Source organism: Neofelis nebulosa, chromosome 12, assembly GCF_028018385.1.
Source record: "Neofelis nebulosa isolate mNeoNeb1 chromosome 12, mNeoNeb1.pri, whole genome shotgun sequence".
NCBI lineage: Eukaryota > Metazoa > Chordata > Mammalia > Carnivora > Felidae > Neofelis > Neofelis nebulosa.
Window position 1 is genome coordinate 2,536,191 of NC_080793.1, and position 14,554 is coordinate 2,550,744.

Below are 14,554 nucleotides of genomic sequence, written 5' to 3' on the forward strand. Positions count from 1 at the left end.
CCCTCCACACACACATATACACACACACCAGCCAGGCCCCCTGCCAGGTCCGCCAAACCCTCTAGGCTCTCACATCAACAACCCCCGGGGTCAGGAGGCCTCCCCCACCCCCCACCCGCCCACAAGATTCAGGCTTTGTATGTGTTACCCTGGAGATTTCCAAGCTCCTCTTGAAAAGTTGAGAGGCTGGGCCACACGGGCCACCCCCCCTCCCCCCCAGCCAGATGCACTTAGATGGGCCTGTTCTGTCCAGTTGGCCACTGTCCCCACCCTGCCAGTTTGCCCTTTCACATTTCCTGCTGGCCTCGGGGAGCTTTGCTTTCCCCCCCCCCCCCCCAAGACTGGGAGCCCCCAGGTATTGCCTGAGGCAAAGACAATCTTCCTCTCTCCAGCTCAGGGGGCCAGAGCTCCCGGAAACAGGAACCCACCCGGGGAAACAGGGGTCTTGCAGTGAGCAGAGGGTGAGGGGACTGTGCGGTGCTGTCTTCAGCCCCGGGATCTGAAAGGCCTCCGGGCGTTTAAGCGAGGGCAGCAGCTCCCGGGGGATGGGGGGCTTGGCCCCCGCCCCCGCCTCAGGAGGCTGAATCTTTACAGAAACACCGCCCCCTGGCGTCCATATGTGAGTATGACACCCTGGGAGAGCTGGACCCCAGACCAGGACCCGGCCCCAGGATGGGCACTATTGCCCCAAGAGGGAACCCACAGGCAGACTGGAAGGTGGATCCCCCCACTGGGACTGGCATCCTGGGCTCCTTCGGGCTCTCACGCTGTCCTCACGGAACACGCCCCTGGCAGGGAGCTTCCTTCCTGATTGCTCTCGGCTTTGTCTCAGTTTCCGAGATCAGCTTAGACGCGCCCTCTCCTCGTGGGATGTTCCATTTCTCCCCATAATTCGGCCAGCTTTCCTCTTATAGATTTTCAGGCTCTGTTGTGAAGTGTATTAAGCTCCAGGATTGTTCTAGCTTATCATTTCATTGTCCCTTTTTATCATGAAATAATGAACCTCTTTATCTGGGGGGGGGGGGGTGTTCTGCTAAATATTTAACATTTGGCTCGAGGTGGGGAGCGTTGGCTGATCCCTTTGGGGTAAATACTCCCGCCAGCACCAAGTTCAAGCTGCCAGCGGGGAGTCGCTGAACCCAGAGCCGGAAAGAGGCCCACAGGACCTAGCACGAGCCACTTGTGACCACCACTGTTTTTACACGTTAAGAACGCTTTTTGCCCCAAAGCAAATATTGGTCTGATACCAATATTGTTCTCTGCGCTCTGACACCTGCCTGGTGCATCTCTTCCCATCGTCTGCTTTCAGTATTTCTGTGACATGATGTCTCAGTGGTGCCCAGCGCATTCCTACTTTAGAGTGTGACACAAAGCTGTGACCTCCCACCACTGGGGACAGCGGCTTCTCCCGGGAGCCGACAGAGCAGAGCGCGGGGCCCACAGACAAGAGGCTCTCACCCGGCCCGGCTGCCGGTCTCCACCCTGGGAACACACTTTGTCCCTTTTCTGCTGAACTCGCTGAGCCCCCCCAATCGGGGAGAGAAATAGAAGCATGCGTTTGGCACGTTGGTTAGGGTTTGGGGTTTAGAGGGGGTGTCAGAAGACAGTTCTAAGAAACAAAATACATCAGACCAGGGGCGACTGGACGGCTCAGTCGGTTGAGCGTCCGACTTCAGCTCAGGTCATGATCTCACGGTTTGCGAGTTCGAGCCCCGCGTCGGGCTCTGTGCTGACAGCTTGGAGCCTGGAACCTGCTTTGGGTTCTGTGTCTCCCTCTCTCTCCGTCCCTCCCCTGCTCTCTCTCTCTCTCCCTCTCTCTCTCACACACACAAGTAAACATTAAAAAAGGTTTTTAAAAACTATGTCAGACCAAAAAGCCATGGGGGCAGTTGAAATAGAAACTTACGTTCTCTCCCAAGTGTGTGTGTTTTACTGTGTAGCTCACTTGCGTGGATTGAGCTATTCAGGGTGTTGTTCATATCCGAGTGGGAAAGGACTGTGAAGCGTCTGAGGAAGTTCAGCATTCTGTGCATTTTCCCCATGAATCAAGATTATCCATCCGCCACCAAGACATGCCTCGAGGGGGCCTGACAGCCTGTGTTTGCCCCACGGACCCCTCATGGCCACTGGTCTCTGTCTCCGTTGGCAGAGGCTGCTATCACCTCCTGCTTCCCCCCATTCTCTTATCTTTCTCTGGTAATCAGACCAGAATAAAGACTGCATTTCCCAGCCCCCTCGGCAGCCAGGTGTGGCCATCTGGCCAAGTTATGGCCAGAAGAAAGTTATGGCCTTGAAGAAAGATGGTCATGCCCCTTCCCTGCTCCTTCTCCTTCCTATTGGCTGGAAGGTAGATTCCAAGGCTGGAGCTAAAGTCCCATCTGGGAGCATGTGAAGTCACACCCAGGAGACCAAAAAGAAAACTCAGAAAGACCTAGGTCCCTGACACTGTGAGCCTGGGTCGCTACCCAGACTATTAGGTGAGCAAGAAATGGCTGTTTCCATCTCTTGTCTTATAGGCTGCCCATCATCCGTGGCCAGATTGTAACCCTAACAGCCCAAGGCTTGCATTGGGGTACGACTTCAGAGAATTGCGGGTGGGGGTCTCGCTTCAGCCATCTCGTCACAGCCCCAAGGACACATAGGTGTCAAGATGCGGAATGATTATCCAGAGAGAATCCAGGGGAACAAAACTCCCATACAGATCCTATATGCACGTGTAGGCTTTCTTTTTCTAGGGAAATTAAAGGATCAAAACTAAATTGTTAAGAAAAGAAATACAGCAATCGCGACTAAAGAACAGGAGTCTAACTCACAAATGTAAAATCTTGTGGGACCTCCCCCCGCCCGCCGCTACCCCCTCCTCCAGCGGTGGGGCCAGCCAGTCCCCATGGCCAGTCGGACCCATCCAAACGAGAGCTGCAATTATAAAACCTTGTGATTTGTGCACATTTAATACATTTGTAATTTTCTACTTGGAAAAGTCCCATTTTAAATAGATAATTTGAATGGAGACCTAAAGCTTTTGTTCAAGGAAGTCAGGTTTTGTTTCAGCCCGTAAGAGGGAAAGCCTACCTCCAGTCCTCGGCTTTTGCAATACGAGCTATCAAGGTCACCAGTTTCCGGTCAAGTCCCGTTTCAGTAGTATATTCCAAGTTGTGCTATCAAATATTTCTATCCTTTAAGAATAAATTTGAAATATTTCATAATTTCCTTTTCGATTTTTCTTTAGAACTACGTTTCTTAATTTGCAAACATATGTACGTTTCTTGTGTATTTTTTATTACTGATTTCTACCCTCGCTCATTGTGGCGAGAGAAACTAGTCTGTAAGGTGACTTGAAATCCTCTGAGAGCTGCATTATGGGCCGGCACGAGGTAAATCTTCGTGGAGATGATGTGTACTCTCCAAGCGGTCACAACATTCTGCATATGCAATAGCTAATGGTTATTTTACTCTTACCGTTTTTGTTTCAATGTCTGCTTCACTTTTCAGTTACAGAGACAGAAAGAGAAAGTTGTATTAGAGCTTCCCATGTATGATGCTGGGTTTGTCTCATTCTTTCCGTTCTTCTGTGAATTTTGCTTTATGAATTTTGAGGTTATGTTATAAGGAGCATACTGCTTTAAAACTGTCATGTTTTTCTAATAAATGAGAATTTTAACTCATTAGGTAACAAGCCTTTTAAAACAATTTTAATTCATTAGGTAACAAGCCTTTTAAAACTCTGGTGATGCCTTTTTTTGTTTGGTTTGCTTTAAAATCTGTTTGGTATGACATTGACTTTTAACTTGACTACACTGTGAATTTTTCTTTTTTTTTTTTAAACATTTATTCATTATCGAAAGATAGAGACAGAGCATGAGCAGGGGAGGGGCAGAGACAGAGGGAGACACGGAATCCAAAGCAGGCTACAGGCTCCGAGCTGTCAGTGCAGAGCCCGACGCGGGGCTTGAACTCACAAACCGTGAGATATGTCCTGAGCCGAAGTCGGATGCCCAACCGACAGCCACCCAGGCACCCCTACGCTGTGAATTTCTATTTTTTATTTTTGAAGTCCAGGGTTAACTACACTGTGTTAATTTGTCCTGGGGCAAACCAATGCCTTTACATTGTTTTTCTTCTGGAAAGTTAACAAACTGATTGAAACCTTTGTCCTATTTGGTGTGTTAATTTCCTTTTCACGATGGGGGTGCTCCTGGAGATGCCCAGCTTTACGCAGGAGGCCAGTTCCGGCTCCTGGCCTCCGAGGACCTGGGGCCAGTGTCTTGAGTGTTGGAATCCCTGGTCTCCACCCCAGAGGGCTTGAGATCCTAGAAGCTGCCCTGGCATAAGCTCCCGTATCTGCTCTGGTTTTGTGTCTCTCCTTTCTGGGACAGGCCACCTTGTTCCAAGCTCAGTCTTGCATTCTCTTGTGTTTTATATGGCGTTCCTGTGTTTGTGGTGCAGCGGTGGGAGAGGCGTCCTCCTCACCTCAGAAAGTGGGTGGTTCCCATCTCGTCCAGGGAGCTTTCCTAGAGCTCCACGGGGCGGCCTCTGCAGCTGCCCCACCCGGGAGTGCCCACACCGTCAGATGAAGGGACATGGCGCCCTGGCGCCCTGAGAGCCCTGCGGGCAGCAAGCCCTCTGACCAGGGGTGCGTGGCTCCCATCAGCTTTCCTACATCCCGGGGTGACCTCAGGTGGCAGCCTCCTCCTCCCTCTAGGCCTCCACCCTGGTCCACGCGCGGGCCCTTGAACAGGCCTGGGGCTTCCCACTCCTCCTGGGTCTGGGCTCCACAGCAGGTGCTCTGAGGCCCTCCCTCGAAGCTTCCCTGCCCCTAGCACCCCCAATTCCACCTGCATTTCCCCTCACGCCACCGTGGCTCTCTGCAGCTCGCTCGGCCCTGCTCGGGGCAGCTGGGGACCGCTGACCCCAGGGCTGCTGAGGGAGTGTCTGTGCCTGTCCATCCCCCACGTGGGCGTGAGAATTCAGAGCTGCAGCCGGCTCTCTCGGGAGGTGGGGTTGGGACAACCGGGCCTCTCGGGGCCTCGGGCCTGAGAAACTCATCGAGAGAGGGCTGGTCCAGAAAAGGCGGGCCTCCCATCGGGTTCTCAGGGGCATCACAGTGAGCCAGACTCCGGGGCTGTGGGTCCTGGAGACCAGGGCTGGGTGCGCTCCAACACTCTGTGTCACCTCAAACATAGGCACTGGCCTCCTGGTTTGCAACAAAATCTGAGTGTCAGCAGCATACCAGGCTCCAAGTCTCACTTGATCCTCACCACCTTGAGGTGGGTCCCGGGGCGGGTCACCCACCCCGTCAGCTATGCCCCTGTCTCCTCAGTAACAGGACCCCAACACTCTCCAGGGAGGCCATGTGTCCCGCTCAAGTCCTGCAGTCAGTATTAGCCTCCACTGCAGGCAGGAGTGGCCACGTGCCTCAGCTCTGGGTAAGGAGGGGAAAGGGAAGCACTGTGCCAACCTCTGCCTCTGCCCATGGCCTCGATGGCAGGAGCTCCAGCAGCCATCTTGGACCATGAGGCCACAGCGAGGATGGACGCACAATGCTGAGGAGGGGAGGGGCCTGGGTTTGGGGATGGGGCACCAAACCGTCCCTGGAACCTTGTCTGGACTACGTCTCCATGAGGGAGAAATGAATCTCTCCCTTACTGTTCTGATTTTCTGTCGAAGGCCATAGACCCACTCTCTGGAGAGATTATTTTTTATCTCCAACATATACCTACAAAGAAACTGGCTGGCCTGAAGGACATACCCGAGAGGCGGCAGGGCTAGGGCTGAATCCCACCCAAATGGGAAGACTGTCTCTGATGGCCGCGGGAGGATGCTGTGGGACACGGCGTGGGAAGCCCATGGCACGGGGCCAGCCTGGAGGAGGCGCCCGGGCAGTGGCCCTGGCATCATGATCTATTCCAGACCCACAGCCTCTTGCCTCCCCAAGGCCTCTATCTGACCCAGGCCACAGCATCCTGGGCTCACAGTGTCCGGGTGGGGCAGATTCTGCTGGACGCTGACAGAAGAATCCAGCCACTCCCTCCTCCCTGGCATGAAAGGCCAGCCACTCCTGCAGAAAAGAACTTAGGTTTATTTGCAGTAAAAACCGTGGTCTGAAAAAACCTATTGGCAAATGTACAGTTTGCGTCCCACTGGGGGGTCGTCACCAGCTGTGGGACCCCCAGACCCCTGACCCGCATGCACCGGGCTCCTAAGTGTTCACAGCTAATGTCAGGCCCCGGGTCCAAAGCCCCTCCGGAGCCCGTCCTGTCTCCTGCCGAAACCCCCCACCCCTGCTTCCCAGCCTGCCCCCGGCCTGCCTCCCCTCCGGGTTCATGCAGTGCAAACACGTTTCAAAACAAACGAAAAACAAAAACAAAACATTCACAAAAACCAGCGTTCTAAATTATGTTTTCTCAGTATCCTGCGTTGTCGTGACGCCTCGTTTCACGATAACCTCAAATATACATCATTTTCTTGCTCTTATAAAATATCTTCCTTCTTATTCACAGATATATAACGGGAGCTTTGGAGGAAATAATTACAAACTGTTTTTTCCCTTAAAAAACAAACAGGCCAAACCGGAAACAGAACAATCGAAACAAGAGAAACAAAACCCTTTTGACAACAGTAAACACGAAAGGGGCCGGCTGGGTCCCCCCCCTCCCCCCCCACACCCCCCAGGCTCGTGGCTGGGCCATCGGCAGAGTGTGCAAAGTGCTGGATGTGCCCTGATGATGGGGACTCGGGGCTGCTCTCTCCGAGGCCAACTCTCTGCTTCCCTCCCCTTGTCCCTCTGCCCCCCAACACGATCCTGTTCACCCTCCCGCCTCAAGCCTCTGCGGACCACCTTCCCTCTTCCCCTGGCTGCTGACCGTCCCTGACCCCTCCCTGCCTCCTCCCCGGGCCGGGACACTGCGCGTGTGAGCTGAGCCTGGAGGCCACACGGCTGACTTCAGAGGAACCCCAGGGTGCAGCGGGGCAACAGCAGCCACCGCAGCAGGGGCTGGCCTTCCCCACGCCGGGCCTTGCCCGGTCCCCGCGCCCTGCAGAGGGCAGGGCGGCTGGCCGAGGGGCAGGGGACACACAGCCCAGGTTTCACCAGCAGCTCTGGCACGGAGCTTGCAGGGAGGTGGCAACATCCAGGCCGAGGGAGGGAGAGGGTCTGGACGAGAGAGCCAGAGGTCAAAGGCCAGGGGGAGCCAGGAGGGGGAGTTCGGGGGGCAGGGGGGCCACCCCCAAGAACACTTATTTCGAGCTGGCCACAGGCCCAGTTCGGGGCGGCAGGAGGAGGTCTCGTAAGGGCCAGTACCGGCACCGGTGGGGAGGCTGGGAGGCCCCTCAGGAACCACCCCGCACGACACAGGAGACTCCGGGGGGGGGGGATCGGGGCGGGGGGGGGGGCTCCTTCTGGAGAGGAACGTGAACAGCAGGGACCGAGCGGGGGGAAAACTCTTGTTTTCTTCTCACCCACATCAGGGTTTACAAAAGGTGTATCCACCTGACAGCAGGACAGGACAGACGCATTCCTGGGGTTCAGGGCAGGAACAGTACCATTGACTGGGGAGGAGGGTCGGCCCCTCCATCGTTCGCTCGGGCCCCCTCCTGAGAGAGGGCCCCCCTCCCCGGGCGGAGCCTGCACACTCCTCACGCGGAGGGCCACGAGGAGTCAAGGGGGCCCACGCGGACCCCCTAGCGATGCTCTCTTCTCCTACACCTGAGCACAGCTGGGGCTGAGCACGGGCTGCGGCAAACGGCCTGGCTCCGGTCCCTTCTGACTCTCTGGGCCCGAGGCTGCCCCCCGGGAGCAGCAGGAAGCAGGCAGGCTGAGCGTCCGGGGCTGAGCAGAAGGGGCTGGGGGAAGGCCCCCTCTGCCGTCCCGGTCGGTCGTCCCCGGGAGCACCTGCTGTTCAGACCTCGGCTCCCGAATGCCGTCTCGACAGGACAGGGGCCACGTGAGCTCTGGCCTCAGCTGTCACCCAGAGCCTGGCTCAGGACGCCCCAGGCGCTCCCTCCCCTCGGCGCTCTGGTGGTGGCCGTCACGACAGGGCTGGCCCGGCTCTCCTCTATGTACAAGTAGCGTACCCAGGACAGGCCACCGAGGGCAGACTGAAGGTGGGCCGGTTTGCATGTAGGATTTTGAACACCCTCCCCATCCCCACGGGCTGCTGAAGACTGGAAGGTTGGCGGGCATGTCCCCTCTGAGTCACAGAGCTAGAGACAGACTTCAGAGCTGGACTCTTCGAAGGAAAGCCACGAGCCCTGTCCGTGTTGTCGTCGTCACTGGATGCCCTCCTCTTCTACATACGTTGAAGGAAACCAGCCGATCTGAAAAAGATGACGGGGTCACATGAGAGAGCGTGTGCGCACGGGTCTGCGTGTGTCTGCGCACGTATGTGCACGTGTCGGGGTGAGGGTCAGCAGAGGCTCCTGGAAATGGGGGATCCTTCAAAAGACTGGAGTTCGAAGCCAGGCTTACCCCGAGCGGGGGGTCCTGGCAAAGACTGGGAGCCTGGGGGAGCTGCGGCCCCGGGGTAGGAACGACCCTCAAATGCGCCCGCCCCCGGCAGCTCAAGATGACATACTCTCCCTCTACCTGCCGGCCAGAAAAAAATTAAATCCTCCCTGGAGGAAAATAACATCATGCCAAGCCTCTGTTCTATACACAGGCTCGTTATTCAATCAGGACCTGGTGACAGAAAGTAGGAGAAAATGCAGGTAACGGAAAGCAATCCGCAGGTATGAGAGTCATCAGGGAATGTAAAGTGACTCTGACGTATACGTTTGAGAAAAATGATGAGAGAGAAGAAAACTTTACCAGTGAACTGAAATCAGAAATCAAAGAGAAATCAAAGAACTGGGAAAGAGGACTGAAATTAAGAATCCGGGCATATTAAGAGTAAAACTGATGAAGACCAGACTGTATTTATTTATTTTTTACATGTAACCCCCTGGGGAGTAAAGGACACATTCCCTGCAAAAGAGCCACACTAAGAAGTTGGCTGCTTCTTTACGGAAACGATGGAACCAGGGACAATGGAATGACATCACCGAAGTGCCAACGGAAGACACCTGCTAGCCTCAAATTTATCCCCTGGACAACACTATCCCAAAATGAACTCGACACAATTCCTCACAAAAAGGAAGCAGGTCTCGCTGGAGGTACGACTGATCCCTCGGGGGATGACCAGGAGAGGGGAAAACTGTCTCTTAGCATAGAACGTCCCTCGATAAGTGTTCAAGAAACAACGGCCAGAAAATCACTGTTTTTCAACCATGATAGAAAGAATTGACCAGACAAAATTCATCAGTAAGTGATAAAACCAGTAGATGAAAGTTTGATGGGGAACAGGATGTTTACCTGATTCCAAAGTGTTACCCTGCAAGGTACTCATGAGTAACAGTAACTTCATGGTGGAGAAACTCAGCAGATAATCGCTTTCACCAAGTCATCAAAATTAACGTCACAACAGCAGGACACACTGACCTCATATACCTCTGGATGGGACAGTACGGTACTGAAAGGGATACGACACCCACGTTATGTTCCCACCAAAGATATACGACCTCAACCTCATCGTGAAGAAAATATCAAACAAACCTAAATTGACGGATGGCCTACAGAAACTGGCCTGTACTCTTCAAAAAGGTCAAAGTCATATAAGACTGAGAAAGGCTGAGGAATCGCTCCAGAAGAAAGAGAGTTAAGGGCCAGGGCAAGTGAATGCAATTCCTTTGGGGAGACGAGACACGGGATAACCGGTGACATCTGAATATGGACTGTGGGTTACAGACTCATATTCTATTAAAGGGGAATGTCCTTGATTGTAGGACACTGAAGTACTTAGGGCTTTAGTGGGGGGAAAGGATAGGACTTCTATAATTGACTATCGAATGGTTAAGAGAAAAAGAAGCAGAGAGCGAAGGAGAACGTAAGTGATAAATGCACAAAGGACTCTTAACTGGTAACTCTGGGCACAAAGAGCTACAGCAACTTTTCTTTAAGCTTGAAATGGTATCCAAACAAATTAGAGGGGCGCTTGGGTGGCTCCGTCGGTTAAGCGTCTGACTTCAGCTCAGGTCATGATCTCACGGTTCATGAGTCCAAGCCCCACGTCGGGCTCTGCGCCGATAGCTCGGAGCCTGCTTGGGATTCTCTCTTTCTTTCTCCCTCTCCCTGTGTCCCTCACCCACCTAAAATAAATAAACTTAAAAAAAAAAATTGTAAACATTTCCTAATAAGAACATTGAAAAACAGGAAGTAAAACAAAGAGGTGTTCAGATTCCACAAAAACTGAGAATTTATTAGTCGCAGACTCACCCTAGAAAACATACTTAGAAGAAGGAATTTCAGGCAGCAGGAACATGCTTTTGGGTGGAAATACAACAAAGCAGGAAAGAATGGGGAGCCTGGGGCAAGGTAAACAGGTGGGAACTCTAAACGAAACTAACTGCTTAAAACAAAAATAATGTCTAATGGGACTAAAAAATATGTAGAATTAAGATACACGACAACACCTGTACCAAATTTGGGAGGGGATGAGTACAGTCAGAAGCTGTAAGGTCCCTGCATTATCTGGGAAGCAGTAAAAGTACTAATTTAAAACAGTCTCTCAGAAGTCAGAGTGCACGCTGTAATCCCTAAGTAACCATTCAAGTAATAGGAAAAGAATGTGTAACTCACCAACCAAGGAGGCAGGAAGTGGAATAGAAAAAAAAAAAAATACTGACAATTCAAAAGTAGGCAAAAAGGAGAAGGAGGAGGAGGCAGAAGAAGAAGAAAAAAGAAGAAAAAGAAGAAGAAACGGATGTGACAAATAGAAAATAAACAGAAAGATGATGGATTTAAATCTTCGCTCAGTAATTACATTAAATGTAAATGGGCTAATGCTCTTATTAAAAGGCAGAGATGGTCGGATCAGACTGGCTTTAAAGTATGTGTAACATAACATCTTATCTTATCTCTACCTTGAATTTAAGAATACAGAAAAGTTGAAAGTAAAGCATGAGAGAGTGAAGTCTGCCACGCCAAAACATTAACTCCTCCCAAAAAAGCTGGGCTGTTGAAAGAGCAGACAAAGTAGACTTGGAAGCAAGAACTGCCAGAGACGAAAAGAATCATTTCGTAATGGGGCCAAAGCAACAGGAATATCTAGTCACGCTCTAAACCAGTAGTTCTGAATCACCTGGGAAACTGCTTTACTCATGGTCTGGGTGAGGAGGACCTAAGTATACAGCCCCAGGAGCCTCCAATGTTGGCGCCCCTAGGGCCACTTTGAAAACCAGTGGTTCGGCCCTCCAGGCCAGCACCTAGGACTCGGTGTCCTCATGCTTCTGAAGGGCTGTCGGGTGGAAAATGGATCTGACCTGAGGCCTCCGAGGGGCAGACAACACGCTAGGTGGAAGCAGACCAGCTCCACCACCTGACAATGGAATGATGAGCCATGGGAGCCAAGGCAGGCGAACCCTGCACAGCCCGGTGTGCCTGCCAAGGGCAGCTGCCCCACACGAGCTCCAGTACCCTGCTGGGTGAGTGCTGACAAACCCACTCAAAGCCAGGGGGTCCAGAAGGGGTCCAGGAATAAGGGGCCATGGAGTGCTGCAAGGTCATGGGGTAGACAGGGAAGGGCGTCCTCAGGCAGAGTGGGTGGGAACACAGCGTGCCCCTTCCCGTCTCCCCAGCGTGTAAGGGAGGCCAGTGAGGACACCTGAGTGCCCTGCTGTGGTCCTGCGGCCTCTCTGCCTGCAAAGAGGGCTTGAGTACGTGCAGGTGATGTGGAGCGTGTGTGTAAAACACGTCCCCCTGCAGTGGCCACAACCACAGAACGGGACCGAGCACAGATACGGGGCCAGACAGGCCTGGATCCGGCTCCAACCCGGGCAGCTCGGGTCTATGGCTCAGAGGGGGCGTCACGGTGCTGGGGCAGGTAGGCTGAGGTGCCAGCCTGCCCCAGCCTGGCCCGGGCTGAGCCGCTTACCCGTCCGTTGGCCTCGCCCTTCCACCAGCCCTGGTCCCCGCCAATGCGGCTATATATCTTCACCAGGTCGCCTTCCCGCAGTGAGAGCTCACGCATATCCCGGGCAGCAAAGTTGTACCTGGCCACGGCCGTGCCGATGACGCGGGGTGTGAACACTGTTGGGGGAGACGGGCAGGGTCACACAGCCGGCGGGGGAGGGGGGGCCAGCTTGGTCCCCCCCGGTGCCCGGCCCCGTGCCCAGAGAGGAGGGCTGTCCGGCAGAAAGGCTCTGAAGGGACAGGCTATTCTCCAACTCCACCCAGACCTGCAGGCCGTGGCCCATGCGACCCTCCCGCGAAGGCACTCACACCGAGTCACGGCCAACAAATGTGATCGTGGGCTCAGAGCAGGTGCTGAGGTTCTGATCACTACGACTCGCGTGGGCCCCACCCCTGCATGCCCGGTGCACGAGTGTCACCTGCCCAGTGGTCACTCAGCTGACCCAGCCTGCGTGCTGACGCAGCACCTGGGGCCAGACCCCAGGGTGCCGGTGCCTGGCTTCCAGGTCCCCAAACCAAACTGGACACGGGGCTGGGCCAGCTCGGCTGGGGACCCAGGAGTCCTGGTGGGCAGGGGACAAGGACCGTGGTGGAGGGGACAGACGCAGCGGCCAGGGAAGGGCTCTGACTCTGGCAGCGGAGGGCCAAGCAGTCGGGCCCAGCTGAGACCCAGTCCCCCTGTCTCCAGGGCCCGCCCGGGGCGGGGGTCCGCCGGGGTGATCCCTCTGTCACCCTGGGGGCGGCCACCCGGCTCTCCGCCGCTCCCAGAGGCAAAGCCCTCAGCGAGTGATGGGGGGGGGCTAGGGGGTGACAAGCTGGGGGGTGGCCGTCGGGGTGAGCGCGTGAGAGAGGTGACGGCGGTGAGGAGGGTGGCACCGAGCCTGACCGCGTCCTCCGCCCTGTCCCCGCCGGCCAGGCCGTCCCTTCCCTGTGCCTGTGCCCTCGGCCCTGTCCCGTGCCGGGCTACGGGCAGCTGCGGACGCCTTCCGGCGGGGGCTGCGGGCCGGCGGGCGGCAGGCCGGGCCCCCCCACGCCCCGGGCACCAGCGGTACCTGACCAGAAGGGAGCGGAGGAGCCCTGGGAGGCAAAGCTGAGGCCCTGAGGACTGAGAAAAGAAAAGTTGTAGGAGGCGCAGGAAGCTGCAAAGAGGCGAGAGAGAACGTGAAAGGGGCACGCAGGCAGAGCGCGGGGGTGCGGGGCCAGGCCTGCCGGGCGGGGCTGCCCCTCCCGCCACCTCTCCTCCGGCGTGTCTGAAGCCACCTGTCCAGCACCCACTAGGTGCGCACTCAAGGGCCCGTCGTGGGCGGGACTTCAAACACGCTGGGCCCACCCTGCCTCTAACTCCAGGTGGCCTCAAGCAAGTCGCTGCCCTGTCCCCGTGGAGTCCTGCCCGCAAACGAGGTGCCAGATCTGGCTCCCTCCCAGTGAGGACCCCGGGGGGCGGGGGGGGTCAGGGAGGGATCTGAGCGCAGGTGGGACCTGCCCCGTTCTCACCCCACGCCGACCCCCGGGCAAGGGCGCCAGGACAGGGAGCAGCAGTCCAGAGCTGGCACTCCCTACCCGTCACAGGGACCACGAGGACACCCTGGCTCGGGGGGGGGGGGGGGGGGGTGCTTGTGATGGCCTGGGGGGGGGCGGGGGGGGCGCCTGGGCCAGTGGCTTGGGTCCCCCGGGAGAGCCTTTCCCACCGAGGGCAGGTGGGCAGCGAAAGCCAGGGCCGTGGGAAGCGGGCAGAACGGGCACCTCCGGGTGAGCACCGGTGTGCCGGGCGGGTGCGGGCGTTACCTGGGGACCGGCTGGAGGCCCTGGAGGCCGCGCGCTCCCGTGACTTGTAGGGGTACTTGAGCGTGGTATCCAGCTGCCTGAAGCTCTCCTTGAGCGAGTGGCACTGATAGTACTCCACCAGCTCCTACGGGACACACGTGCTCACTGCCGCTGCCACCGCCTCCAGGCAGTCCTCCCAGGCGCCCTGGCCTCCCTCTCCCACCTCGGTTTCACTTGGGGGACTTGTGTTCTGGGCCCCCGAGGGCTCCCGGCTCCTGCTCTCGGCCCAGCACGCCGCCCAGGGTGGGCGGTCAGAACCCGAGGGGCCCCCGAGCCAGCAGCTTCCCTCCAGCTGTTGCTACAGAAAAACCAGGGGCCGACGCGGAGAATGGCACCGGGATGCCCCGACAGCAGGGAAGGGCTTCCAGAAAGAACAGCACGCGCCAGGGACCGAGTGCCCTGCGATTTCCGGCGTGGGGAGGAGAGGGCTGTGCCAGCGGGGGAGGCTACCTCGCGGAAAGCGTGCGAACGTCATGGGCAATGGTTCTGTTTCAAACCCGTAGATGCGAGCCACACCCCAGCCATCGTGACAGGTCGAGGGGCCTCGCCTGACGGCGCACACGGGGTTTTGGGCGGGGCAACTGGGGACATGTTTCTGGGGGGTGGCTGCAGTGACGCACGGCAGGCCCGGCCCGGCCAGGCCCTCCCCTCACTGTGCCCCGCGGTGAACCCACCGGGCGCTCTGGGGGCAGAAGTCTCAACGCAGGGGCTGTGACCTAACTGTCC

The 14,554-nt window shown here is 56.2% G+C and overlaps 1 protein-coding gene across 4 annotated transcripts in view; it reads right to left on the bottom strand.

Annotated features, from left to right (window-relative positions):
• Positions 1-7,430: 7,430 nt before the first annotated feature.
• Positions 7,431-14,554, bottom strand: part of VAV2 (vav guanine nucleotide exchange factor 2) — a 161,122-nt gene continuing 153,998 nt past the window's right edge. For 2 of the 4 annotated variants that reach the window (XM_058693609.1, XM_058693608.1), the window contains exons 25-28: positions 13,790-13,913; positions 13,057-13,143; positions 11,967-12,121; positions 7,431-8,316 (exon numbers count right to left, since the gene is read on the bottom strand). In XM_058693609.1, coding sequence (XP_058549592.1) covers positions 8,269-8,316; positions 11,967-12,121; positions 13,057-13,143; positions 13,790-13,913 — 414 coding nt within the window. In that variant the 3' untranslated portion in view covers positions 7,431-8,268. The remainder of the gene's footprint in view (positions 8,317-11,966; positions 12,122-13,056; positions 13,144-13,789; positions 13,914-14,554) is intronic. The other 2 variants (XR_009251307.1, XM_058693610.1) reach the window with 2 other exon arrangements.